At 53.1% G+C, this 27264-nt stretch overlaps 2 protein-coding genes across 3 annotated transcripts in view; both read right to left on the bottom strand.

The window, feature by feature from the left end:
- The window catches only part of ARSB (arylsulfatase B), a 35017-nt gene extending 20105 nt beyond the window's left edge, over nucleotides 1–14912 (bottom strand). For both annotated transcript variants that reach the window (XR_009755107.1, XM_061551246.1), the window contains exons 1-7: nucleotides 14497–14912; nucleotides 11793–11979; nucleotides 9914–10104; nucleotides 8235–8442; nucleotides 5415–5664; nucleotides 3877–3947; nucleotides 525–650 (exon numbers count right to left, since the gene is read on the bottom strand). Coding sequence is in view for 1 of the 2 variants with exons in the window: in XM_061551246.1 (XP_061407230.1) it covers nucleotides 525–650; nucleotides 3877–3947; nucleotides 5415–5664; nucleotides 8235–8442; nucleotides 9914–10104; nucleotides 11793–11979; nucleotides 14497–14757 (1294 nt within the window). In the remaining variant the exon portion in view is untranslated. The remainder of the gene's footprint in view (nucleotides 1–524; nucleotides 651–3876; nucleotides 3948–5414; nucleotides 5665–8234; nucleotides 8443–9913; nucleotides 10105–11792; nucleotides 11980–14496) is intronic.
- Nucleotides 14913–19300: 4388 nt separating this feature from the next.
- Nucleotides 19301–26727, bottom strand: LOC133342232 (alpha-internexin-like). The gene is made up of 3 exons (XM_061551244.1): nucleotides 25727–26727; nucleotides 23802–23926; nucleotides 19301–22142 (listed from the first exon to the last, which is right to left on the bottom strand). Exons 1-3 carry the CDS (start codon nucleotides 26717–26719, stop codon nucleotides 21677–21679), a joined length of 1584 nt encoding a protein of 527 aa, XP_061407228.1. The 5' UTR covers nucleotides 26720–26727; the 3' UTR covers nucleotides 19301–21676.
- Between the last annotated feature and the right edge of the window lie 537 nt (nucleotides 26728–27264).

The raw sequence follows: 27264 nt of genomic DNA, 5'->3' as shown, positions 1-27264 counted from the left end.
GCAAAAAGGGTCCCGTGGCGATCCGTGGCATAAAATCTGCCACTTTGAGGAAAGTCATCAGCGGTCCAGCAACGGACAGAAACTAGCCTTTGATTAGAAATTTCCGACACTGGCTCAGGAACGAGCAGCAGAGGTGAGCGCCACCCAATGCTTCTTTTGCCAAGAAAGAAAGAGAGAGAAAAAGAGGAAGAAATGCTACTCGGATTAAATGTCGCAAAGTTCGGAAGTTACTCACCAACAACTATGGCCCTTGGCTATGTCTGATTGGAGACAGAGGTCTGAGGGATGACGGTGTATCTGGGTGTGGTCGGGCATGCCTGTGACCCTGCATTTTGGGGGCGAGGGTTGGTGGACCGTGTCGAGATTTATAAAAACCTGCTTGCAAGGTGGTAGGAGATAAAAAAAATGGAATTTGGCCAAACATCCCATTGCAGAAACCTCCTGGAAATAGTCCCGAGACACAGAGAAGGCTTTCCTAGATAAACAAATGGAATTATCATCATCATCATCATCTACGATGTTACCTGGGTCTCCGGTGAGAAGCTTCCAGTTTTTATGCCTCAACGCCGCATGTATGGAGATGTTGAAGGTAGAATTGTTCCATCGAAATGGAAATCTCTCGTTCCGTTCCGCTTTGCCCACAACAGCACCTGGAAAATAAAAAAAAACCCAAAGTGAAACCGGACCCACGGAGACCCGCGGTGTCAAGGTGATCACACTGGACCTGCGAAGCCAGAGGTCGCCGCCAGTTCCTCTGCTGGCGCAGAAGTTTATTTAGCGAATGCTTTTACACACAACTGTCATCCAGTTAAGAGCGCAGGATACGCAAGCAAAATAAATGCATTTGTTTGTCGACGTTTTACATGCATATATGTGAGCGAGTGGACGTCAGCCCCACGTAGCCACAGAGCCATGTGGCAGCCTCCTCCTCCTCCAGCAAGTGCAGGGCAACAACAACGACAACAACCACCAGTACCGCCCGGCACGGCCCTGACGCACTTCACAGCCGGAGACGATGTGCGGCCACGGTCTCCTGGCTCCCCGCAGTCGCAACAATAGGAAACGTTCCCCAATGCCCCCTTCCTCCTCTCCCCCCCCGCCCCCCACCACCTGCCTCCGTCCTCCCCAGAAGAGTGAATGTGCACTCCCGCAGTCAGTCCAGCGGCAGGTCGCGTGTGGTGGGGCACAGTGTGGGTTCACTGCCGCCTCTTTAAAGGTGCCTGGTTGGGCGTGGAAGTGTGGGCCACAATACCCTGGTGGAGGTACGCTATAAATATTTTAGTGGAAGCCCCTTTTTTCTCGCCAGCGGTGGCATGAGCGAGCAGTTGCAGAGCTGCGCCTTTACATCTGGGCCACAGCAGTAATTGGTACCACCTTCAGGTGATAAAAGCTTTATCCGCACACCCGATGTGTTCACGTGCCTGTAAGAGTGAACAATTTTGATAACCCCCGTCAGTCCACTGCCAGATGAGGGCCTCCCCGCGCCGTGGGAGAATGTTCCGGGTTTAGTTTTAACCACACACTTAGTCGCGATGGTGAGCGTGAGGGCCAAGAAGGCGAGGGAGGCGTAGGCGTAGTGGCCTACACAGCATGATGGTTGCTCATGTGAAGCACTATCCAGCCTCAAAAGCATGCTGAGCTTCTGAGATCAGACGAGATCAACCGACCCGGGCGAGACCAAAAATATAAACAGATTTAAAGTCAACTTGGTGATATAGAACGAGAAATCAGCCCCACTACCTCCACGCTCGAATGGGCACTGGGCGGTGCTCATCACCGCTGGTGATAACGCACCAGCGGTGAAAAAAATCCTCATTCCTATGGCGGGGGCGAGTCTATCCATAGGACAACCGCTGTACACTTCCCACGGAGTTCGAACTTATTCGAGCAACCCGGAGGTGATGGGTTGGCTGGGTCAATCGCGGACGAAAGGTGTTGAACTTGTGACCTTCCAATCGTGAGTTTGCATGCTCCGATTAACAGAGCCAAGTGGCCGCAAGGTTGAGGGGAAACGTTCACAACCAGACGTGGGCAATTCCACAATTTTCGGACGCACATTTCAGAGCCACTTTTACAGAAGTGTGGGGGGTGACCGTGAGAAGCGGCCACGCGCCGGCTGGGCACACAGTGCGCCAATCGACAAAGGAGTACAATTCAGACGAGAAATCATTGTTTGCCATTCTGGGCAATGCCACTGCGCTGGGATTGCCACACTTCATTACGTGTCATGTGTCAAGCACCATCTCTAGAAGTGTAGACAATCACCTTCAAACTTGCAGCCTGAACGTAGTTGTACTATTATTAATGGTTAAACACGTAAGAGGCTTTCGCGACAAATATCATCCATAATATTGTTTTTTTGGGTTAGATCGCATAAATATAAATTTGTCGTTAAACACGCCACCAGGAGGATTTCTCCACAAATCTGGCTGTCGCCTGATGATGCTGGTTGTAATTACTGGCGAAATTGTAAATTTGTGGGTTTACTCTCCAACACACCGGTGTGCTGTACTAGTAACGAATTGGCACGTTCTGTTTATGTGACAAACCTTACTAGTTGGCTGTGTCGGGTGGTGGCGGGTTTAACGACACTTTTATATGGCATAAGTCTCTTTCATGTGTACCCCTTCCCCTTGACTTAAAGCTTTCGTAACTGCAGGAATTCATATTCTTTGGGTCTTTGGGTAAAGTCACGTAGATAGGTTCAAAGCAAATAACAAAAAATAACAAAAAACTACGACGTTTCGATCGCAACACAAGCGGTTGAAACGTCGTAGTTTTTTGTTATTTTTTGTTGTTTTCTTGGAACCTATCTACGTGACTTTACTGAAAGACCCGAAGAATACACGTACCCCATTCATATTTTTCCCCCCGCATACCGTATTCATGGCGATTATGTTTATACATGAAGTGTAAACTATTTTAATATGATAAACTAATAATCATACAGATAGTAGATGTCAATTTCATACACTTACTTTTCACACTGATGGTTGTGCGGTGTCGACGCACAATGGGTGAACGAGTATCCTCTGGTCAGGCACTGTGCCACGTTACGATCCGCCTTCCCATCTCTTTAAAGAGGTGAGTTTTCAAGATGGACGTCAATGCATCGAATGGCTCAAATTGTCTTATTTGCAAAGTGTCCCATAGTCTGGGAGTTGCACTGGCAAAAAGCCTCGAGCACCCCCAGGAGACCTAGCAGTACTTAGAAGCAGAGGCCGGAGTGACCTATTTCAATGGGGGGAGGGGGGGGGCTATGAAAGATCCGACTGTGGGCCCCGCCTCCTTTCTCCCGACTCAAATTTACCGAAATAGCTACGGATGGTTTTTAATGCCATATATACAATAATGTTGGGCTATAACTACTTTATATTATTTTAGTTGCACCGTGTATTGGGTTTAGAGGAAGACAGTCTTACAGTGACAGTATTAATAAAACAGATGTCAAGTTACTCACAATGAAGTTATCGTACGTCTTGCTTTCACGCCGGCACATTGGTCACTCTCGGGTGTCCTCAAAGGGGGGGGGGGGTGGATCGCGAACTTCATGCTGCTCTGTCGACACGATAGCCAGACGTGGTAATCGTCGCAGCAAATTTGAATTCTTATTTTTAAATAATTTTTCTTAACATTGTTTGTATTTGTGTTTATCTGTTGATTCGGGGCCCCCTTGTGGCTGACTGGGCCCCGATGCATCGCACAGCGCCACCCCCAATCTCAGGGACCTCGTCAGGAGTGTACGTCAGTTGCCCTTCGCCCAGACATCGGATCAGCACGGTTGGCTACGTACGGTGCGGAAGAAGTTCAACGTGCATACATACAACACCCATACATGAAGTGTCAAGATAAGTAGAAGTCTTCAGTGAGACTTACACGGCAGATTGTCTTCAAACATCGGGTCGATGTTGTGAAGAATTTCTACCCGCGGCGAAGGGTGTCCGTCACTGCAACAAGAAACGCGCCGAGTGAGCCGGGCGGCGGTGGCAACCCCGCGCGGCGCTCCGCAGCCGCACGCGGCGCTCTGCAACCCCAGCGAGGGTTCGGTGGATCGCTGCAGCGATGTTTCGGAACGCCCCAACCGTTGGACGTCGAGGAGGATCCATCCACCCCTGGAGAACGTGGTACGGTAAATATGGACTCCACCCGTTCCATCTGTATGACTTTATGACTTTTATCCGGGTGCTCCGGTGTCCTAATTAGTTGGCCGTTAACACCTTAATATATAGAAGATCGCAGAGCTCGGGGGGGGGGGGGGAGGGCTCACTGCATGGCTTCTGCTATCTTCACGCTCGTCCGTGGTTCCTCCTCGTGCCTCTGAGTCTCTCTCTCGTCGAGAGCAAGCGAACACCGTGTGACGGCGGTGCGGTACAAGTTTATTATTATTTAAAAACGAAACTATTTTTTTACTTTACCAGGTAAGGGCCCACTGAGCTGTATCGCTCTTTTCAGAAGCGATCTGGCTATCACAAACAATAGCTCAACTAAGTGGCTTACCACGTAGAAATGTATAGCAGTACGCCAAATACTCTAAATGCGTAACGTTGATTCTAAATGTGGAGGGGGAAAAATGGTGGACCTGGAGAAAAATCCACGCGACCACGAGGAGAGAGACACGCAAACTCCAAATATACAGCAGCAGGCGTCTGGGTTGGGATCGACCCCACGACCTCCTGTATACCAGGCGAGGTAGTTAACATCTCCTAGCCACCATGGTGAGATGTTAATTGGCATACAAATCACAGACAAGCAGGAAGGCAGCCACAACCCGCACCAAGATCTGCGGTCCCGTATTAGTATGTTTGGCCAATTCAATTAATGAGTGATTGTACTCTTTGGTTATTTCGGTAAAGTTACCTATGTGACTTTATTTTATTTTAATACCTATGTGACTTTACCGAAAGAACCAAAGAGTATGGATTCCTGCAGTCACGAAAGCTTCAAATTAAGATGAATTAGTGTTTATACACGTGGGAGGAAACTGGAGAACCCGGAGAAAACCCATTCGGGGGTGGGGGGGGGGGGCAACTCTATTCCCGCACAGATGGAAACAGATGGCGATTAGTCCACTTGCTGTACTGCCTTCTCCTGGTAAGCCAGGGCATGGCACACCTCCTCGAAAACCCACAGGAAAGGAGTTTCACAACATTTCTCCGGTGATCCACCAACCCTCCACAGTTTTGGATCACAGGCAGCTGCATGCAGCAGCCACCGCTCGCGTGCGCCACATTATTAGAATTTCCATCGCCCAGTTAGTTATGATCATCTGTGACGTAATAAACTCCGCGAATGTCGCGTCACCGGCATTCATCAGCACGTTTTATCGAACGAACGCTCAGCAACCTACATCCAACAGACAAAGCATTGTCGAAAAAACGTGCTCCAGGAAAACCTACGCGGGGTGGACTTGGCACCTTATAGATTTCCAGACGTCGAATCCGTCCAGGGGCTTCGTCCCCGCGGTCGATCCCCCGGCGAGGTTCACGAGCGTGGGCAGCCAGTCGGAGATGTGGACGAGCTCGTCGCACACCGCCCCCCTGCCGCGCCTCGCCAGCAGCGGGCTCGCGACGAACCCCACGCCGCGGACGCCACCCTCCCACAGGGTGCCCTTGCGGCCACGCAGCGGCCAGTTGTTGCCTCCCGCCAACGTCTGCCCTCCGTTGTCTATTGAGCGGGCCATGTGGGGGGGGGGGGGGGGTACAAACGGGAGGCGCGCACCATTAACAGACAAAGATCCCCCGTGTACCCTTAACAGACTGTTGGGGCAAGTGCTGTTAGCGAACACTTGTTGAAGGCCGGCACGGCACACGAGGGGGTGGGTGGCCAACACAACGCTCGGCCGCCTTTGTCTCCCCAGCGGTAATGATTTTACACATCGCAACAGGTACTCAGTTGAGGGTGAGTCGACCTAGGGAAGGCCCAGCACCGGTGCAGATAATCGCCGCGGGTTATTGGCCGTGAGCAAGAATCGAACTCGGGTCGCCGGGTTCGTAGCGGATCGCGCTAACCGCTACACCAGTTTCCATCAACACCACGTATCACACACGATGGTACGAGTTAACGCGTAGGCCGATTTGCGGTGATTCGGCACGAAGCAAAGTTGTTTATGGGCACGAATGTGGATAAATATGGGGGTACAGATATTGACAAAGACATCCTTGATATACAGGCAGTCCCCGGGTTACGGAAGGGTTAGGATTCCCATAAACAATCCGTGACCCAAATTTTCCGTATGTCGGAAACTGAACAATTTTCTCCAAAAACCAAGAAAAATCCCATAGCTGGAAATAATTGTGCCTCCCCGACTACCCGATTACCAGTTCGTTTTCTCTCAGTTCTGTACCGCGCTGTACTCCGTTGTATATCGCTACCTATACTGCATCGTATCGCTGTACGTACGCTCTGCACTTCCTACGATTCTTTCATTTCATCGAATATCTCCCCGAACACTACCCATTATTAAACTAAGTGAACATCTCCTGCATCCAGAAAACAAACAATTACGTCATGCTGCAAAAGGAAAAAAATTACGTAACACTACAAAAAAATTCCATTTACCGAAATCCTGGCGAAGCTCGGGCTTGGTGAAGGCGGCGTTTTGGTGGAGAGAGGCGTAAGGCGGGTCGGCTTACGCCTCGCTCTGCGGTATTCACACGCAACCTCACCGCGGCGCTGCACTACTTACGCTTAAGTAACTGACGCAACAAAAATCCGCATATCGCATTTTTTTTTTGCAACATGATTTATGGGCACATTTCCGTAAAGTCGCATTTCCGTAAGTCGGGTGTTTCCGCAACCCGGGGACTGTCTGTATAAGAAGTGCGGTACAACCATAGCAGGACAACAATGGCTGCACTACCCTCTGCTGCCCACCACGTAGGCCCACAGCCGATCGCACCCGTTTATGTGTGGCGGACACCCACCCGCTATCCGTGCGCATCCCGTGTGATCTCACCGTATGCTCTCCGTGTTTCAATCGCTACGTCGTATCCACGTCGCGTTACGGAGACAAACAAAAACCTCTCACGGCGAGCAGCGCTTCACGTCAGGGAACGGCTCCTGGGAGGTGACGTCACTTGAACCACTCCGGCAGTCACGTGACGGCCTCTCACTGCACAAGCCACCACCGCCCGGCCACGTGGCGGCTTACAGGTAGTCCCCAAGTTACGATGGTCCGACTTACGATATTTCGATCTTATGATGGCGATACAACAAAATTGCCATCAACAACCTAACATCGTTCAAGTGTGCAGACGACGGACAGAATCTTGGTGAGTACAGTACAATATGATGCGTTGCGATACGTTCAATGCATGTGTGATACGTAGCTTTAGCGATTTCATTTTAGGGTTACCACGATACGATACGTTCAATGCATGTTAAAAGTATCTGTAGCAGATAGGATTGTTTCCTGAAAAAACTTTCGATTAAATTGCAGTTCATATAGGTAGGCTAAGAATTTACCTTGTTTTTTTTACCTTACATTTTGCTGTGCAATACAGTATTGTAATTAATAAATACATACAGTATATAGTTTATACAGTACAGTACTGTAAATTGCTCTGTTTTGCTAAATTATCACCATTCTTTAAGACTCCTGGGTAGGCGAGGCCATCTTCGACTTAGGATGGGGTCGTCGTAACGCATCTCCATCGTAAATAGAGGACTGCCTGCAGTTTGTGTAGTCGTCGGTCACCCTCGCTGCGGCGGCTTTTGGCTGCTGCCATCGAACAAAAACGGCCACTGCATGGCGCGCTTTCAGGTGCGCTTCTGCGGCCGTCTGGAACGATCCTCCTTCCGATACGAGGAAGCCACTGGAGCTGTGTACTTTTAAATATAGATTGAAAGCTAATTTCTTAAGAACCTCTTTTTGTGAATCCACAACATTTACAGTGTTTACAATTGTAAATGTTTTGAGTTTACTCACCAGCACACCGGTGTGCTGAACTAGTAACTAATTGACATGTTTTGTTACTTACTAAGTGGCTGTGTCGGGCAGTGGCGGGTCTAACGACACATTTATATTTACGTGATCTTAGCCCAAAAAAAAACTTCTATCATGGATAATATTGGGTCGCGAAAGCCCTACTACTACTACTGCGTGTTAAACTGATATTGCTTGTTGTTGTTTTCAAATGACGGCAACGCGAAGCCACGGGCAGGAATCAACAAAAACTCAAACGCCATTCTGGAGAGGCGACAATCCACCACGACCTGAAACGCCACCACCTCACCCGTGGAGAAGACGAGCACGGTGTTATTCCAGAGGCCGAACTTCCGCAGGGCCTCGGTAATGTTCCCCACGGCCTCGTCCATCATGGAGACCATGCCGGCGTACTTCCGCCTCTTGGCATCTCGGATGAACGCGTAGGGCTCCAGGTACTTCTGCGGGACTTGCAGGGGCTCGTGAACCGACTGCAGAGCGAAGTACAGGAACAGCGGCTGGAAGAAAAAAAACCACAATGGGGGGGCGGGGGGGGAGGACACGGTGAGCTGGTAGCAATGTTCAGCATCTCCCAGCTCATACGAACAATGCGGCAGCGCTAATCTTTGGCGTTGGCTCCCGGGACGAAGGGAGGGTGAGGAGGGTCTGCCTACGGGGCGACAGCTGGTGAAATTCGTTCGATCAACCCCCAGTGAGATGATAGATAGGCTCGGCTGTTTCTTGGACAGGATTTGAACTCGCGTCCTTTGTTCGAATCAAAAGCTGGGGCTGGGGTGAAATGCCAGATGAGGCCCCCTCCGAGGCCCTATTGGATCAAATGAACTCCCCCCTCCCTCCTGCCCCACCTGTCCCTCCTGCCCCACCTGCCCCACCTGTTCTTCATTGCCTCAACCTCCCCCTCCCCCTACTCAGCAGCCCTGTTCCGACTCAGAGTCTATACTGAGCCTGGTGGTCACACAACACTGTAATTATTTCCGTCCGTCCGTTTCATTTACAGTGGCTGAAGTTCAAGTGATGGACCACAAGGCACGTTCGGCATCGTAAACACGACCTGCCTATAACGTAACTATGCTGCAGTTAATAAAGTCAATCGCCACACGAGGAAGAGCCGCCACCACCACCACCACGTTCCCATGGCCGTCATTTCACGATGCCGCGTGGGAATTGGCCGATCGCCCCCCCCTTCCCCCCGACTCCACACTCACCGCGCCCGGGCTACCCGGTGCCTTCTCCACGCGCCTCCTGACAGCTACGAGAAGCCACCGCGGGCGGCGTTGTAACCCTGGCGGCGTTTGTGAGGCCACGCGAGCTGCGAGCTCCTCCCGAGCGGTCCGAGGAGCGAGGTGAAGGGCCCCCCGACCGGGTGAAGATTGAAGCCCTCGGGGCGCCGTCACGGAGAGAAATAACTCGTCGAGGGGCGCGTCGACGAGTTGAGCGAAGCCGACGCCTACGCTCGCGATACGCGCGTTGTCGCATCCCGCGTATCGCGCGAGAGAGGGGGGGGATTGCAAATGACGCCGGCGTGTAGGCTGACGGCACGGAGGACGCCGTGCAAACGAGACGGAGAAAGTGAGGCAAGGATCGATTCTTGGATCGAATCATTGAAACCCTGGGGGGGGGGGGGGAAGGGGCTTCGTGGGGGTGTGGGTGGTGAATCGTTCAATTAATCCGTGGGAGCGGTGGCGCAGTGGTTAGCAGGCTGTGCTACGAACCCAGTGGCCTGAGTTCAACTCCCCTAAGTCGGTTGTGTAAACATCAGCACTGGAGAGACAAGAGTGGCCGGAGGTGGTGCTGGCCACCCACCCCGGCGCCTCCTATGCTGGCCTTCATAATAGGTGCTCGCTAACGGCACCTGCCCCCAACCTTCTGGCCACAAATGATAGCTCGACGAAGTGGCTGATCGCGTGAACATTCACAGCGGCGGCTTCCTGTGTCCCAGGCACAGGCTCCCACCGTCAGCTCTCGTACCTTGCTCTGATTGTGCTTCGTAATAATCTCCCGGGCCCTGTCGACGAAAATCCCGGCCGAGTAGTCTCCGTCATAGCCATGGGCGACGGCTTCTCCGTCCCTGAAGTCCAGCGCACAGGGCGTGTGATTGAGGGCCGGCGTGGGCACGCACCGCTTGTGGGAGTAGTAGTCCTCGCTGCCCGTCAGGTACCCTGCGCTCGTCACGAGGAGTTTAAACGCCGCCGTCACCACTGGGCTCATTCGCGATCCAAGGGTCACCTTCGTTATTGTACGTACATTGAACTTCTTTTGCACTGCACGTAGCCAACCGTGCTAATCGGAGGTGCCGGGGAAGGACAACAGACCTTGTATGGGTCTCTGTGTGAGTCTATGGATCTCTGTGGGAGTCTATGGGTCTCTTTGTGAGTCTATGGGTCTCTGTGGGAGTCTATGGGTCTCTGTGTGAGTTTATGGGTCTCTCTGTGAGTCTATGGGTCTCTGTGTGAGTATATGGGTCTCTGTGTGAGTCTATGGGTCTCTGTGTGATGAGTCAATGGGTCTCTCTGTGAGTTTATGGGTCTCTGTGTGAGTTTATGGGTCTCTGTGTGAGTTTATTGGTCTCTGTGTGAATCTATGGGTCTCTGTGTGAGTCTACGTACGTACGTTGAACTTTTTTCGCACCGCACGTAGCCAACCGTGCTAATCAGAGGTGCGGGAAAAGGACAACAAGGTGGTGATGATACAAATCGTCTCATTCGCATCGTCCCTCTCGTGTCTATCGTTTGTTCCGTCCCGAATTCCGCGCGTGGGTTTTTCATGGCCGACGTCACGATTCCTAATTCGTGCTCCGGCTTAGAAATCGCGTGTGGACACGATGTCGATTCACTTATTGACATCGATCGTTAAGCTCACGATGCTGTTCATCGAATACGCGGCGGTAAGAACTGATCCTGGACGATTCGTGTTTGCTGCACCTGCCCACTGCAGCCACTCAGAAGCTGCTACATTTATAATAAAACAACAATAACCTCAACCAGTACCACGCCACCACACAGTATTCGCTTGCTCTCGAAGAGAGAGGACGACTCAGAGGCACGAAGAGGAACCGCAGACGAGCGGGAAGGCGGCAACAGCAGCCACGCGGTTGAGCAACCATTGCCTGAGCTCTGCAGTCCTCCACATATATGAAGCTGTTATCGGCCAATTAGCGAGTGTTGACGTGTGGGAAGAAACAGGAGCACCCGGAGAAAACCCTCTCGTGCGAGGTGGAAGGGCAACATCCCATACAGATGGGGCAGGTGGAATTGACTTTTTCTGCGTGGCCGCTTTCTCCTGGCGAGCCGGAGTGCGAGCAGCCTCCTCCCCGACGCCCACAGGAGAAGGGGGTTTGCTCAACATTTGCACAGCGATCCACTAACCTCTCGCTGCCTGCTCCACAGTGCTGAATGGCAGCACGCGTAGCCACGACCGCCGCGGCAGCCGCCGCCCGGCTACAATGTTTAAAATACACTCAACACAAAGCGTTTACAAATAATGATTACAACTACTGAACTGAAACCCTACCCTGAACCAAGACTCGCTCATCCTTGGATATGGAACTGGAAACTTCCCAAGGGAGAGTGGTGTGGGAGGAGGTGGGCAGTCCTCAAATTCCACGTTTTATAAACAGGGCACTACATTGAAAACCATACAATTAAAACACTCAATGCATTTTCTCTGGTAAATTTCAATAAAAAATATAAAACATATTCTGGGCCTCATGGGTGAATGGATGGTTGGGGGAAGGAAGCTTCCAAATCCGCCGCCGATTCGCTCCGAAGGTGACGGCGGTTACAAAAAAACTTGCGCACAATCGACAGCGGACAAGCTGGGCCCAACGTTGGGCCGACGTTGCACTCACCGAAGTACGAGTCGAAGCCCCTACGCGTGGGGAGGCACTCTCGCTTGTACATGCCCAGGTGCCACTTTCCGACCATGTGCGTGGCGTAGCCGGCCTGCTGCAGCAGCTGGGGCAGCAGCTTCTCGTCGCTGGGGAGGCAGTGGGGCTGGCAGGGCCAGATGATGCCATGCTGCAAACCCGTGTGGATCTGAACAACAATAAACAACACGCAACAAGTTACTGCAGCAAAAAAACTATCATGAAACTATATATATTTTTTATTTTAAACCATTTTGTATTTGACCAGGTAAGGCCCACTGGAAAATGTAAAGTGTTGTTGTTGTCGTTGTTCGTAAAAATGGAAGGAACCGGAACGAGAGGAAGAGCTAACAGACAATGGCTTGATGACGTGATAAGATATTGTTGCCAGACAGATGTGACCACTACTTGAGCACATTGGCACAAGACAGAGGAAAGTGGAAACACATGAGGAAATGTGCAGTGGACGCCTGCTACAGGCTATCTGCCCATGGGTCGTGATGATGATGATGAAGTAGGCCCACTGAACTATGTAGCTCTCTCGATTTGAAGTTTTCGTGGCTGCAGGAATCCATACTCTTTGGTTCTTGCAGTAAAGTCACGTAGGTAGAAAAATAAAATAAAACAAAAAATAAAATATCACGATGCTACGATCGCAACGCAAGCGGTCGTCCTCGGTATACCAGGCGAAGTCATTAACATCTCACCACCGTGGCACCCCGAATTACCGTCCCCCCCGCCCCCGCATACGGGGATAGAGCGTTGCACCCTCGCGTGCGTGGGTTTTTCTCCAGGTGCTCCCGTTTCCACCCACGTGTATAATACACACTTGTATAATGTGTGTGTGTGACACGTCTGTGTGTGTCTATGTGTGTGTGTGTGTCTATGTGTGTGTGTCTATGTGTGTTTGTCTATGTGTCTATGTGTGTGTGTCTCTATGTGTGTGTGTCTATGTGTGTGTGTGTCTATGTGTGTGTTTGTGTCTGACATGACTTTGAACCCGGTGACACGGGTTCGATTCCCGCTCACTGCCAACATCAGTGACAATTATTTGAACCGGTCCCGGGCCTCCCCTAGGTCGACTCAGCCTCAAATGAGTACCTGGTGCGGTGTGTAAACATTGCCACTAGGGAGACAAAGGCGGTCGGGCGTGGTGCTGGCCACCCACCCCCTCGTGTACCGTTCCGGCCTTCATAGATGCTCGCTAACAGCACTTGCCCCTACAGTCTGTTAAGGCTATACAGGGGATCTTTGTCTTTGTTTGACACGTCTATGTGTGTGTGTGTCTATGTGTGTGTCTATGTTTGTGTGTCTGTGTGTGTGTCTGTGTGTGTGTATGTGTGTCTATGTGTGTGTGTCTGTGTGTGTGTCTGTGTGTGTGTCTGTGTGTGTGTGTCTATGTGTGTGTGTGTCTATGTGTGTGTGTCTATGTGTGTGTGTCTGTGTGTGTGTGTCTGTGTGTGTGTGTGTCTATGTGTGTGTCTATGTGTGTGTGTGTCTATGTGTGTGTGTGTCGAGGGGGCTAAACGGGCGCGGCACGGGCTAGAGAAGAGATGGAGTGATGTGGTATAGGAGGACGTGGAGCTGAGTGGACTTGCCGATGACTGGTACCAGCGGTGTCAAGATCGGCCTCAGTGGAGGAGGCTCGTGAAGGACGCTACTGGGCAGTTGGAGGCAGTCGCCCTCCAACAACAACGGAGGGCGGAGGAGCGACGCTCACAACAACGAGCGGAGCGCCTTGTGGCTAAAGCACAGCAAGTTGGCACAGTAGGGGGCACAGGTGGTGCATCAGCCAGTCATCTCGGTCATCTCAGTCAGTCGACCCGTGGCACCTGCTGGGTCTGCCCCGTGACCTCCTGCCAGCGGGCGTTCGACACTTCACGTGACAGCCTCAAGGTGCACTTGGCCTGGCACAAGCGTCGTGGTGACGTCACCGCCACTTAGTGGCGAATGGCGGTTGTTGTTGTTGTGTGTCTGTGTGTGTGTCTATGTGTGTGTGTCTGTGTGTGTGTCTGTGTGTGTGTGTCTATGTGTGTGTGTGTCTATGTGTCTGACATGACTTTGATTTCCGCTCACGGTCACAAAATCGGTGACAACCACCTGAACCTGTCCTGGGCCTCCCCTAGGTCGACTCAGCGGTAAGTGAGTACCCGGTACGCTGTGTAGTAAACATCCCCACAAGGGAGACAAAGGCGGCCGGGTGTGGGGCTGGCCACGCACGCGCCTCATCGTGCACCGTCTTGCCCTTCATAGGCGCTTGCTCGCCAACAGCACTTGCCGCAACAGTCCGCTGAGGCTACCCGGGTGATCTTTGTCTGTGTAGACGTCTATCTGCCATGCGCGTGAGGAGCGGTGGTGCAGCGGTTAGTGCGAGCGGTGGTGCAGCGGTTAGCGCCACGCCGCGCTACTAACCCGGCGACCCGAGTTCGATTCCCGCTCACGGTCAACCAACAGCGGTGACGATTATCCGAACCGGTCCTGGGCCTCCCATAGGTCGACTCAGCCTCAAACGAGTTCCCGGTGCGTAGTCAACATCGCCACAAGGGAGACAAAGGCGGCCGGTACGTGGTTCCTGTCCACCCCCGCGTGCCGTCCCAGCCTGCACCGGTGCAACGCGCTCAGGGCACTTGCCCCGACAGTCTGCTCGAGACTGGGGCTCCTTTGTCTTTGCGTGGCATCGCCTTACCTGGTACCTGCCGGACATCAGCTGACTGCGAGACGGGGTGCATATGGGCTGCACGTAGTAGCGGGCCAGCGTGACGCCGTGCCAGGCTAGGTGGTCCAACTGCGGGGTCCTGATCTCCGAGCCGTGAAAGCCCACGTCGTTCCAGCCGTAGTCGTCGGCGAGGATGAAGACGAGGTGAGGTGGAGGTGATGCAGGAGGAGGTCTTGCCGGCGAGACGCACGCCACCACCAGAATCAGCAGCAGCAGCGGCGCAGGATTCATCGTTATGGACTCCCTCTGTCTCTCTCTCTGTCTCTCTCTCGCTGTCTCTTGTTGATGTCAGATCATTTTCTCTCTCGTGTTCTGCTTTTTTCGCCCTGTTGCCCGCGCGTCAAAGCGGCGTTTCCGTGGGCTCAGGCCGGACGCAGATTCCGCTCCGCCTCCGAAGAGGAGGAGGGAGGGGAGGACGGAGCAGGGGAGGGAAGGGAGGAGGGTGATGGTGGGGGTGGTGGATGGGTGGTGGATGGGGGTGGATGGGTGGTGGATGGTGGGGGTCGTGGGTGGTGGAGGTGGTGTGGTGATGGGTGGTGGGGGTGATGGGTGGGGGTGATGGGTGGTAGGTCGTGGGGGGGTGATGGGGTGGGGTGGTGTGTTGATGGGTGGTAGCGTGATGGGGTGGGGGGTGGTGGGGTGGGGGTGGTGATGGGTGGTTGGGGTGGATGGTGGGGGTGGTGGTAGGGATGGTGGTGGTTGGTAGGGTGGGGGTGGTGGGGGTGGTGCTGGGGGTTTGTGCGGTTCCCCTGCGCCGCCTAGCGGTGTATGCTGCACGGTGTCTCTGTGATGCGTGACAGAGAGGGGTCTCATCTTGACTTGAAGTTTTCGTGACTGCAGGAATTCACCCAAGGACGTAGCCATGGAGTCAACATTGGGGGGGGGCAAATCTTCCAGGGTGTCTGGGGGTCCCAACCCAGAAAAAATATAAATTTGAAAACTCATTTCCTGCCTAAAATATTTAAAAATTCACTAACACATGGGATGGACTTTTCATTTATGTTGTCCAATGTCTAATAGTGTATTGTATTACATTGCTCTGTTTGTACTTTTTTACCATTTCTTGTTTCATTGTATGTAATGGCAGAGATTAGGGATTAATAAAGTACAATCATAACCACAATCATATAAACAGAAATCTATGCATTGATTTATGAAGACAAGTCCAGATATTGTGACCAAGGTTGAGCGAATTGTTGTTTTTATTTAGATAGCATATAGCAATTATGTTTTTATAGCAATATATTTGGGGGGGGGGGACATTTTGAGCATGTTTGAATATGGGGGGGGGGGGATGTGTTCCCCCCCCCTAATATTTATTATAATTACGGCCTTGAATTCATATTCTTTGGGTCTTCCGGTAAAGTCACGTAGATAGGTTCAAAGAAAATAACAAAGACGTTTCGATTGCAACACAAGCGGTCGTTATCAGCTGGCCAGCTGCCAATGCGTTCCTGGTACAGCACGCCGGTGTGTTGCAGAGTAAACCCACGAAGGTTCGTAAATTGTAAATGTTGTAGTGGGTTTACTCTCCAACACACCGGTGTGCTGTACTAGTAACGAATTGGCACGCTTTGTTTACATAACAAACCTTACTCATTGGCTGTGTCGGGTGGTGGCGGGTTTAACGACACATTTATATATTTTACGCGATCTAACCCAATAAAACCTCTTTTGGACAGATATTGCCCGCGAAAGCCTCCTGCTATACTACGACGACTACGGTGTCACATCTCTGTGATTTTGGGGGAAACCGCAGAGCTCGGGCAAGTTTATTTGAAGGGGGGGCCCGGGATAATACAGGGTGCTTCAAAAACATGTTCACACTTATATGGGACTATCGTTTTTAATGGAAAAAGAACGGGTAATATTACTCTTTGGGTCTTTCGGTAAAGTCACGTAGATAGGTTCAAAATAATAAAAATAAAATATACAAACAAACAAAAAACTACATTTTTGTATTAATGTGAACCTATCTACGTGACTTTAGACCCAAGTAACATGAATTCCTGCAATCACGACAGCTTTAAGTGAAGATTTAGAACGGCTAATAGACTGTAACACGATAACAAATATATGTTAATAGCTTCAACAAAGTCAAAGAGTCTCCCACTTTGTTCGCCGTCGTTGTCAACGCGCGCCTGGAATCTTCTCCACGTGGATCTACAGAGGCCAGAGGCGGCACGTCTCTCGTGGCGTTGTTGCCAATTCTCAGAAGTGTTCACATTTTGTATTTCAAGCACCCTGCATTACGGACGTACTGGCAGTACCCCACCTGTACAGCAGCATAACAACATCAGACGATCATCTGTTGATGATTCCGGGAACGAATCGAGGAGTAAATCGTCCCGACCCAAGTCTCTAAGGGGGCACGAGAAGCTCAACTCTCGCCGCCTTTGGAACACGGGGACAGCCCATCGCCATCAGGGCCTCGGCGCTGCTGCTACACGGCAACAGACTGCGAAGCTTCAGCGTGTGCAGCCCGCCTCGACAACACGAGAACCAATTTTGACGCACCACCACGCACCTCCACCATGCACCACCACCACCACGCACCACCACCACCACGCACCACCATGCACCACCACGAACCTCCACCACGCACAACCACCACCACCACGCACCACCACCACCTCCACCACCACGCAACACCACCACCACCACGCACCACCACGCACCATCACCATCCCGCACCACCACCACGCACCACGCATGAAGAACCAGTGGCATCTTCATCTACAAAACACGAATAACCAGTGGCATCTAATCTGAAGAACGTGAAGAACCAGTGACATCTACATCTGCAGAACATGAAGAACCAGTGGCAGCTTCGTATGCAGAACACGAAGAACCAGTGACATCTATATCCGCAGAACATGTAGACCGAGTGGCATCTATATCTGCAGAACGTGAAGAACCGGTGGCATCTTCATCTACAGGAGATTGTACAACTTGTAAAGCCCCGTGTTTAGTGTGAATGCCGTACAACACGTGTGGAATCGACAGGAGTAAGTTGGACTTATGAACAAATCGACTTACAAATAGACCTCTGGAATCTAACTCGTTCGTAAGTAGAGGAGTCCCTGTCCAATGGGCGGCAGCCGGACCCCGCGATCTAGAGTGGTCGCCGTTTAAATTCTCGCTGTTTCCTCCTCCTCCCCATGTCCACCTTTCAGAAGTGTCCAACTCCCTTACCAACGTCTTTCGTGGGAAATAGGAGGCCTCTGGCTTTCGATGGTCACACACCGGCAGCGGCAGCGAGGCCGCACCGCACCGCTGGGCATCTGTCGCTGGGCAGTGGCACGTGGGAGGTTGTGAGCGGAACACAGCGAATGGGTAGAGCGCAATAACTCAGTGATCATAATGATGGCATTCATAACGCGCCAGATGTTGTAGACAAGTCAACAACTCAGAGGCGCGGAGCCAAGCTCAGGGCTGCTCGAAAGCGCTGAGACCCAACACAGATCGAGAGGCCTTTAGATGTGTCTTGAAAGTCAGAGGTCATTCCATGTTGTGGATGTGCAAGGGATATAGAAAGTTCCACGCCGAGGGGCAACAGCAGAGAACCGACGTGAGTCTGTAACAGTGCAATGTAGAATATAGTGTATGGTAATGTATAGTGTAGTGTATAGTAATGTAGTGTATAGTAATGTAGTGTATAGTATAGTAGTGTAGTGTATAGTGTAGTGTATAGTAGTGTATAGTGTAGTGTATAGTGTGGTGTATAGTAGTGTAGTGTATAGTAATGTAGTGTATGGTAATGTAGTGTATAGTAGTGTAGTGTATAGTGTAGAGTATAGTAGTGTATAGTGTATAGTAATGTAGTGTATGGTGTAGTGTATAGTAGTGTAGTGTATAGTGTTGGGTATAGTGTGGTGTATAGTAGTGTATAGTGTAGTGTAGAGTGACGTTCAGTTGTAACAGTTCGACACCTTTGGTGTCCGAAGTATATTTTGAATGACGCTGCTGTTGCCGCCTCGGGCTCTTCCATGAATCTTCAGTGCAAGGCGAGAGAGTAGTGAGTCGAGGTATGGCGGAGAACTGGTGGTTGAAGGCGCGATGTCGAAGGCAGGCGGGGTTTTGTCATTTGTCCCGCTGGCGAAAGGGAGCCAATGAAGGGAACGGAAAGCGGTGGCTGAGTCGAGTTGTAGATGATGAACGCCAAGGCACGAGGCCTTACGAAGAGAGGCGTGCAGTGGGCGACGTTCCGGCAACGTGCGCTGAGTTTCATCCGGAAGTTTCCAGTGTCCTTACCCACATGAAGGAAGCCGGGCACTCGACAATTGAAGTTGCCAAACATCCCAAAGCAGGACTCGATTGGAGAAACAAAGTGTCTTGGAGCTCCATTAAGAAGGTTCAACTATTATAAATGTTTCTTTCGTTTAAGGACACGCAGTGTGTGTCGACACGGAACGTGTTGGGTGACTTCGTGGTTGTGTGCCCTTCTGCATCACTGCCAAAGCAGCAGCAGCAGCGGCAGACTTCATCTTAAAATCGCTTCGAATTTACCGAGCGCCTCTGTAGTTGTCGGATTGGACGATTTCGAAACGCAGACGATCCCATCCCATCATGGGACCTCCCTTGCCAGTATCAAAATATAAGAAAAAGTTTTGACCCTTTCTGGCAGGAGAAAGTGTTACCCTTAACACCTCTTTTATTGCCAGAAAGGGTAAAACCTATTCTTATCCCCCCCCCCCCCAACGCGCCAAATTGCTATCCCAGAATGACGCATCCACCAGCGACCAGCAACTTTAATCAACACACACACACAGCGCGTTGTTTACGATTTTAATAAACAAAACAAAAGGACAAGATGAGAAAACATGAACTTGTAAATAATTATTATTACAATAAATAAAAATCGTTTCGCACACACGCGTCATTTCAGACGAGGACGGACGGCACGGAAAGCATGCTGACACAAAGTGGCGCGCGAGTTGTCTCTCGACGCCGCGGGGCGACTGCTCCGGTCCGCGGCCCATGGGGGCGGTGGGTCGGCTCCACGCGGGGTGGGAAATGCCACCAACGTCCACCGTGGGTGGCGTCCAGAAGGCTCAGGACAAAGCCGCGTCCTCCTGTAACGCCGCGCGTTGTTTTTCATAGCGCCAATTGGATATGCAACGCGACGAATGTAATTGGGGAACACATTTTCGTTTTTTTTAAACGCGGATGCGTTTTGGATATAGAACGCGATCGAGCGAACGGAACGACGTCGCAACGCCAGTTGGAACAAGCGTTCATACGGCCTCGGCGTAGCGTCGTCGCACGAGGCAGCGGGATGCTGCTGGATGCTTCTAGATGCTACCACACGCACCGCGGTCTTTGTCGACCTGAGTACGCTTCTCACGTGTTGTCGCGGACTGTGCTTTACCCTACATTATATATGATTCATTATAACGCGATTATTACACAACACGGTGGTGTTTTTCAGGAACGCAACAACCACCGCGTTCTAGAACAGACCGTACATAGTGTCTGCTTCAAATGCCACACTTCTTTCATAATCTCATATTCCATAAACGAATTGATGTCGCGTGTTTTACTTCTGAAATTATAATTCTCTGCCACGCATACTAAAGATCCCTTCTGTAATGGGCGCCACGGTGGCAGGATGTTAACGACCTCGCCTGGTACATAGGGGGCCGTGGGTTCGATCCCAACCCTGACGCCTGCTGCTGCTGTATATTTGGAGTTTGTGTGTCTCTCTCCCAGTGGTCTTGTGGATTTTTCTCCGGGTCCTCTGGTTTTTTCCCTCCACATTTAGAATCAACATTATGCGTTTAGAATAGTTGGCTGCTATACATTTCCACATAATGATAAGCTGCTTCATTGTAATATCATTTGTGGCCAGGTCGCTTCTGAAAAAGTGCTGCACAACTCAGTGGGCCTTACCCGACAACTGCCCAAGATCTGCAGTCCTCTACGGATAAAATGCGACTTACAAATGTCAATTATTATTGTTGTATTAAGGTGTTCTTGGCCAATCTCATGAGTGTTTATATGTGGGAGGACACCGGAGCACACGGAGAAAAACTACGCATGCGAGGGGGAAACACGCTATCCCATCCATAATAGAGGGTTTATTTTGGGTTAGATCGCGTAAGTTTCAACGTGTCATTAAGCCCGTCACCACCCGACACAGCCAATTAGTAAGGTTTGCCACGTAAACAAAACGTGCAAATTCATTACTAGTTCGGCACACCGCTTGTGTGTTGGAGAGTAAACCCACAAACATTTACAATTCGAGTACGACATTTCGTTGGTAATCCCCTTACAGACGGAACAGGTGGAGTCCACATCTTTGCCGTCTCCTGGCGAGTCAGAGTATGGCACCTCCTTGATAGCCACGGGAAAGGGAGTTTCACAACATCTGTGCGATCCCCCCCCCCTCCACCTCCCAGCTGCCTCCACAGCGCTGGATGACAGCATGTGTAACTACCACCGCCGCCGCTGCCGCCTGGCTAAATGGCAACATTGGCATGGACATGGGTGGTCTGTGAGTTGCGTAAATCGTACACAATTGGATCATTCCGAGTTGCGCGCAATGTGACGCGTGCATCCTCAGTTGTGTTTACCGACCCAGAGACTGCCGACCGCACAGGGTTCCTTTACAGCTGTCGACCCGAAACGAAACTGTAGAATGTTGGGATGCGTCAAAAGTAAATTCAACATCCTCGAAATTCAAATGAGGTGCTGCCCCTTAGCAAGTGGCAGCAAATGGGTCCAAATTGCCTCCCACCGGGGCACTCCACACAGCCAAGATTGAGTTTCTCTCTCCGCTCTATTTCTCGGGCGAACTACTGCATGGGCGGCGTGCGGTTATCGCGGCTATTTTCTAAACGTCACGGCGGTAAGTGCGGGAGGCCGGATGAGCCGAATGAAATCGCTCGGGGAGGTGGCGGGCGCCATCCCTTTGTGACAAACGCCGCGTCAGAGACGGGGAGCCGCCGGGTGTGGGCGGGAGAGAACGAGCCGTGGTTACCGCCACCGCCACCACCATCATGCATCGATTGTTTGGGCATTCACTCGACGAATAGACATTCTAGGGGCTACACACACAGCGGGGTCGCTAGCCTAGACACCATCTCTAAATATTGCATGGGCAAGTGTCCCATCCGCGAGGTCGCCCCGCCTCAGCCAGTCGAGGCGCCTACTCCTTCTCCCCCTTCTCCCCCTTCTCCCCCTTCTCCCCTTTCTCCACCTTCTCCCCCTTCTCTGCTTTCTCCCCCTTCGCTCCCTTCTCCTTCTCCTCCTGCTTCTGCTTGCTCGGGCTCGGCTTGTGCGATTCCTTGTTCTCTTTAGCACGAGGAGTCGTCTTTTTCTCCTCCCCTTTCTCCTCCTCCACCACCGGCGACTTCTTATTCTTCTTCTTGGGGGAGCTCGCCACCACCGTCACCGCCGCCGTGACGCCACCCTCCCGGGCGGACGCCTTGGCCGCCACCTTCTTGCCGTTGTCCTCGGACGTCTTGCGGCGGAGGAGCAGCAGCGGCGGCGAGTAGGAGGCGGGGAACGGCGAGCGGCTCGAGGAGGAAAAGGAGAAGGAGGCGGCGGAGGTGCGGTCCGCCACGCTGCCGCCGCCACCTCCGAAGCGAGTCTCCTCACTCTCCAGGAGTTTTCTGTCCGGGACGAGAGGAGGAGGAGGTGGCGGTGGTGGCACCGTTTTATTGGGTGGGGGGGCGGCAGGACAGGGGGGGGGGGGGGGACATGAGGCAGCTGCGGCGCAGCCAGCGGGTTTTTGCCGATTGTTGCGGAGGTTCACGGTTAATACTGGTTCAACACGCAGCACTGTAGTAGGGCTTTTGCAATCTATATTATCCATAATAGAGGGGTTTTTTTCTGGGTTAGATCGCGTAAATATAAATGCCTCGTTAAACCCGCCACCACCCGACACAGCCAATTAGTAAGGTTCGTCACGTAGACGTGAACGTGCCAATTCGTGACGAGTCCAGCACACTCGGTTGTGTGTTGGAGAGGAACCCCCCCCCCCCCCCCCCCCCACAACATTCACAATTCGAGCGCGACGTTTCACCGGTAATTATAATACCGCGAGTTATATTCACCGCGGAGACTGACGTGCTCAGTGCACACCACGGGGGGAGGCGGGGGGGGGGATGTTAAATATCCCCGCGAGGTTTGTCAAAGGGAAAAAAAAGTGGAGGCGGCCACGTGGTTCAAATTCGCCACGTTTGAATGGCAAAGATCACTCTCGTTGGTTGGCTCAAAGCCACGTGGGCAGCACATTCCCCTCCCCCACCCCCTACTGGCAGACGAGGCTGTCCACCAAATTGGCAGGCCCCCTGCTGCGTGCGCCTTTGTGACGCGTAGGGACAGCTGGCAGCTGCCACCGGGGGGCAGCCTTGAGCTGCCGAGGCATTTAGGCGAGCGCCAATTTCAACTCCCAACACGAGTCAATCTTTAAAGGAAAAAATAAACATTTATCCACAATCAGAATCATGCAATTATACTGGAGGAATCCGATAAGGTATTAAGCCCTTTTTTTAAACGGATGATTTATGTGTTTGGCCGTGCGGAACAAGGAGGAGCGACGCACCAACGACAATGAGATGTCCGCTTTCCAAAACGTGACTTAACGCGGGGATGGGGGGTGGTCGTGCATGACCCGACTGGGGGAAGCGCGCCACAAAAAAAAACCACGACACCACCTCGACGGCACCTTCGAAACGTCGAATGGACTCCGCAAGGGAGCGCGCAAACTGAGCGCGTGTTTGGGCACGGCGAAGAGAGACGAGTGAGTGAGAGAGAGAGAGCGAGTGGGGATTGCAAAGCCATTATGGCGGCCGTGCAAGTGCGCGCACGTCATCGTTGGGGTGGATTGATGCACGCCTGGGAATTTACACCACGAGAGACCAGTGAGAGGAACATGTGGAACGGAGATGATGGCCGGTGGTCAAAGCTGAGGATAGAGTGGCAGTTAAAGGAGGGAGGATGAGTACGAGGAGTCAACTTCCAAACCAGGCGTGTTGTTATTGTGATTCTTGCCTTGAGTGGTGTCATCATCATCATCAACATCACCATCGTCATCATCATTGCACAACTGACCGGACGCCACCTCAACGATCGGGCCGTCCTGGGAAATCCCGGAGAGGTGGGGGGGCTTTTGTAATCCACTGCCGGATGAGGGCCTCGCCTCACCGTGCGGCGATGGGGCGAGGGTTATTTGGCCATACTTCACCATCGCTGCTCCTAAGCGGGCAAGACAATTGGGCGCGGCTCGCGTGACCCCTCATGGTGGCGGCCACGGGGCAGGGTCTCACCTGTAAGCAGCGATCTCGATGTCGAGCGCCATCTTCACGTTGAGCAGGTCCTGGTAGTCGCGGAGGTGTCGCGCCATGTCCGCCTTGGTGCAGCGCAGCTCATCCTCGAGCTGCTCGACGCTCTCCTGGGACGCGGGGGACAGGAGGACGTGGGATGAGGATGACATTGGGAAGACGAGGAGGACGTGGGATGAGGAGGAGATTGGGAGGACGAGGAGGACGTGGGATGAGGATGACATTGGGAAGACGAGGAGGACGTGGGATGAGGAGGACGTGCGGAGGAGGATGTGGAGGAGGATGTGGGGAGGAGGACGTGACAAGCCAACTTCGTTGAGCTATCATTTGTGATGGTCAGATCGCTACTGAAAAATATCTATTTCGCTCAGTGGGCATTACCTGGCAAAAAAAAATATTGTTTTGTTATTAAAGAAACTTGCACTGCCGCGCCAGGACGAGGAATCGAACCGGCCACCTCCTTACGACCACTGGACCTTCTGGGTGTGTCCATTGTGAGCAGCATTGGTGCAACACAAGCCAAACTTTGAATCGGTTTCGATCGTTCGGTGTCTCATCGGCAGAGTTAGGCTCGCCGCTCGAACCGATTCTGGTGAACTGCCTGATACCCATGGGCAAAGGACCCTGTTGATGGCGCAAGGACCCATTTGTAATGAATTACCGTCCATAGTTGTGCGTCGAATTAGGAACCCAATTTCTTTCAGGAAGGGGATCCTTGCCTGTCAACACCGGGCAGTCAGTTCCCGGCAGTCCACCAGCTCTCACGCAGAGCGACCGGCCGGCTAAGTCACTTGGGACGGAATCGCTAACAGTCGCTCATTGGGCCGAATGAATGACTGAATGAACGGAATGAATGACTGAATGAACGGAATGAATGACTGAATGAACGGGATGAATGACTGAATGAACGGCATGAATGACTGAATAATCGGAATGAATGACTGAATGAACGGGATGAATGACTGAATGAACGGAATGAATGACTGAATGAACGGGATGAATGACTGAACGGAATCGGGCGACTCCGCTGGCAGCGTAGCGAAGGGCGCGGGACGAACGCTCCCGGTTCGTTCAGGGCAACGCAGCGAACGAAATGGAAACCAACGAAACAAAATAGACGAGAAAGAAACGCGAACGGGTCGGTCCAAAAATCCCCCCAACAAAAAAACGAGACTCACAACAACCACCGCGATTCTGCAATCCAAATGTGGCCCTGAATTTGCGCCAATTCATAGGATCGCCGGCAGAGGAGGCGGTGTGGGTTGCTGGTGGTGGGGGGGGGGGGTGAATCGATACCTATTGATCCCAATAGGAGATGTCACTGACGTCTGTAGTGCCTCAACCTGTGACCCTCCCCCCACTCCCTACAGGTAACATCCACTGACCTTTTGAACCCCCTCGCCCCGTGACTCGGTGCGGCTAGGTGGCTAGGAGATGTTAACTCCCTCACCTGGGATGCAGGAGGTCGTGAGTTTGATCCCGACCCTGACGCCTGCTGCTGTATATTTGGAGTTTGCGGTGTCTCTCTCTCTCATTATCACGCGTTTTGAGTATTTGGCTGTTATAAATTTCCACGCGACAAACCACTTCGTTGAGCTATCATTTGTGATAGCCGGTCGCTTCTGAAAAAAAGTGTTACGTAGCTCAGTGGACCTTACCTGGTAAAATAACAATGTCAGTTCAGTTGAGTTCGTTGACTCCCACGTGAATTGTCAGTGACCTCTGTGACCTCTGCCTCCCTGTTGTCACACGGCCTCTGGGGACCTCTCCACCGCGTGACCTCCACGGGAGTGAGTGGGAGGAGGAGGAAGGAGGTGGTCCTTCACCTGGGGACCTCCTGCGCATCCCCCAGTGAGTGAGCCGTGGAGGATCAAGCCGGGGGGTGGGGGGGGGCCGCGCGCCGCTCTCACCTGGAACGCGGCCACCTCGCTCCCGTAGCGCTCCTCCGCGTCCTGCAGTTGGCGGTCGAGAGACTCGTTGGCGCAGCGCATCGCCTCCACCTCGAGCGTGCGCGCCTGCAGCAGGCGCCGGCTCTCGCCCAGCTCCTCCTTGGCGGCGCGGACCGCGTCGTGGTCCCGCGCCGCCGCCTCGCCGAGGTCGGCGAACCTGGCCCCGTACCACTCGTCGGCCGCCTCCAGGTTCCGCGCGGCGAGGCTCTCGCACCGCGCGCGCATCTCGCGCAGCGCCGCGGCCACGTCGGGCTTGCTGCCCTCCGCCTCGACGCTGGCCCGCGCCGCGCGCGCCGCCGCCGCCCGCAGCTCGGCCGCCTCCTCGTCGCGCGCCCTGCGCTGGAAGGAGAGCTCGTCCAGCAGCGCCTCGGCGCTCCTCTCGAGCTCGGCGCGCGCCAGCGCCGCGCCCTCCGCCTCGCGGCGCAGCGACTCCGCGGCGCCCTCCGCCTCGCGGCGCAGTCGCGACTCGCGCTCGGCGCGCTCCGCGAGGCGCCGCGCCTCCGCCTCCAGCTGGTCGCGCTCCAGCCGCAGGGTCGCCTTGTCGCGGCTCAGCTCGTCGGCGAGGGAGCGGAGGTCGCGCATCTCGGCGTCGTAGAGGTCGCCGAGGCGCGACGGCGTCGCCTGCTGCTGCTGCCGGAGGAGCGCCACCTCCGCCTCGAGCAGCCGCTTGGCCTCCTCCAGCTCGTGCACCCGCTCGATGTAGCCCACGAAGCGGTCGTTGAGGCTCTGCAGCTGCTCCTTCTCGCTCGTCCTGCCCGCCTTGTACTCCGAGTTGAGGGCGCCCAGGGGGCCCCCCGACCCGCGGGGGGTCCACGCGAGCCCCGAGCCGCTCCCCGGCGCGCCGTAGAGACGCGCCGGGGAGCGGCTCGACTCGGAGAGGACGCGGCTCACGGCGCTCGCGGCGCTCCTGCGGCACGGAGACGCGTAGAGGTCGTAGGGGGCGTGCAGGCTCATCGTGCTCGTGGCGTGGCCCGAGAGGAGGAGGAGGACGAGGAGGACTATCCCTGCGTGTCTCTCTCCCTGTGTGTCTCTCTCCCTGTGTGTCTCTCTCCCTGTCTCTCTCTCTCTGTGTCTCTCCCTGTGTGTCTCTCTCCCTGTGTCTCTCTCTGTGTGTCTCTCTCCCTGTGTGTCTCTCTCCCTGTGTGTCTCTCTCTCTGTGTCTCTCTGCCTGTGTGTCTCTCTCTCTGTGTCTCTCCCCCTGTGTGTCTCTCTCCCTGTGTCTCTCTCCCTGTGTGTCTCTCTCCCTGTGTCTCTCTCCCTGTGTGTCTCTCTCCCTGTGTCTCTCTCCCTGTGTGTCTCTCTGGCTGTGTGTCTCCCTCACTGTGTGTCTCTGTCGCAATCTGTGTGTCTATCTCAGCGTGCCTTTCTCAATGCCAATCTCTCTCTGCGTCTCTCTCTGTGCGAGTGTCTCTGTCTATCTATCTGTGTCTATCTCTGTGTCGATATTTGTGTCTGCGTGCGTCTGTTTCTCCGTGTCTCTCTATATATATGGCTCTCTG

Source organism: Lethenteron reissneri, chromosome 14 (assembly GCF_015708825.2).
Source record: "Lethenteron reissneri isolate LAM-NWPU_2019-01 chromosome 14, ASM1570882v1, whole genome shotgun sequence".
NCBI lineage: Eukaryota > Metazoa > Chordata > Hyperoartia > Petromyzontiformes > Petromyzontidae > Lethenteron > Lethenteron reissneri.
This window is presented reverse-complemented; position numbering and strand designations above follow the sequence as displayed.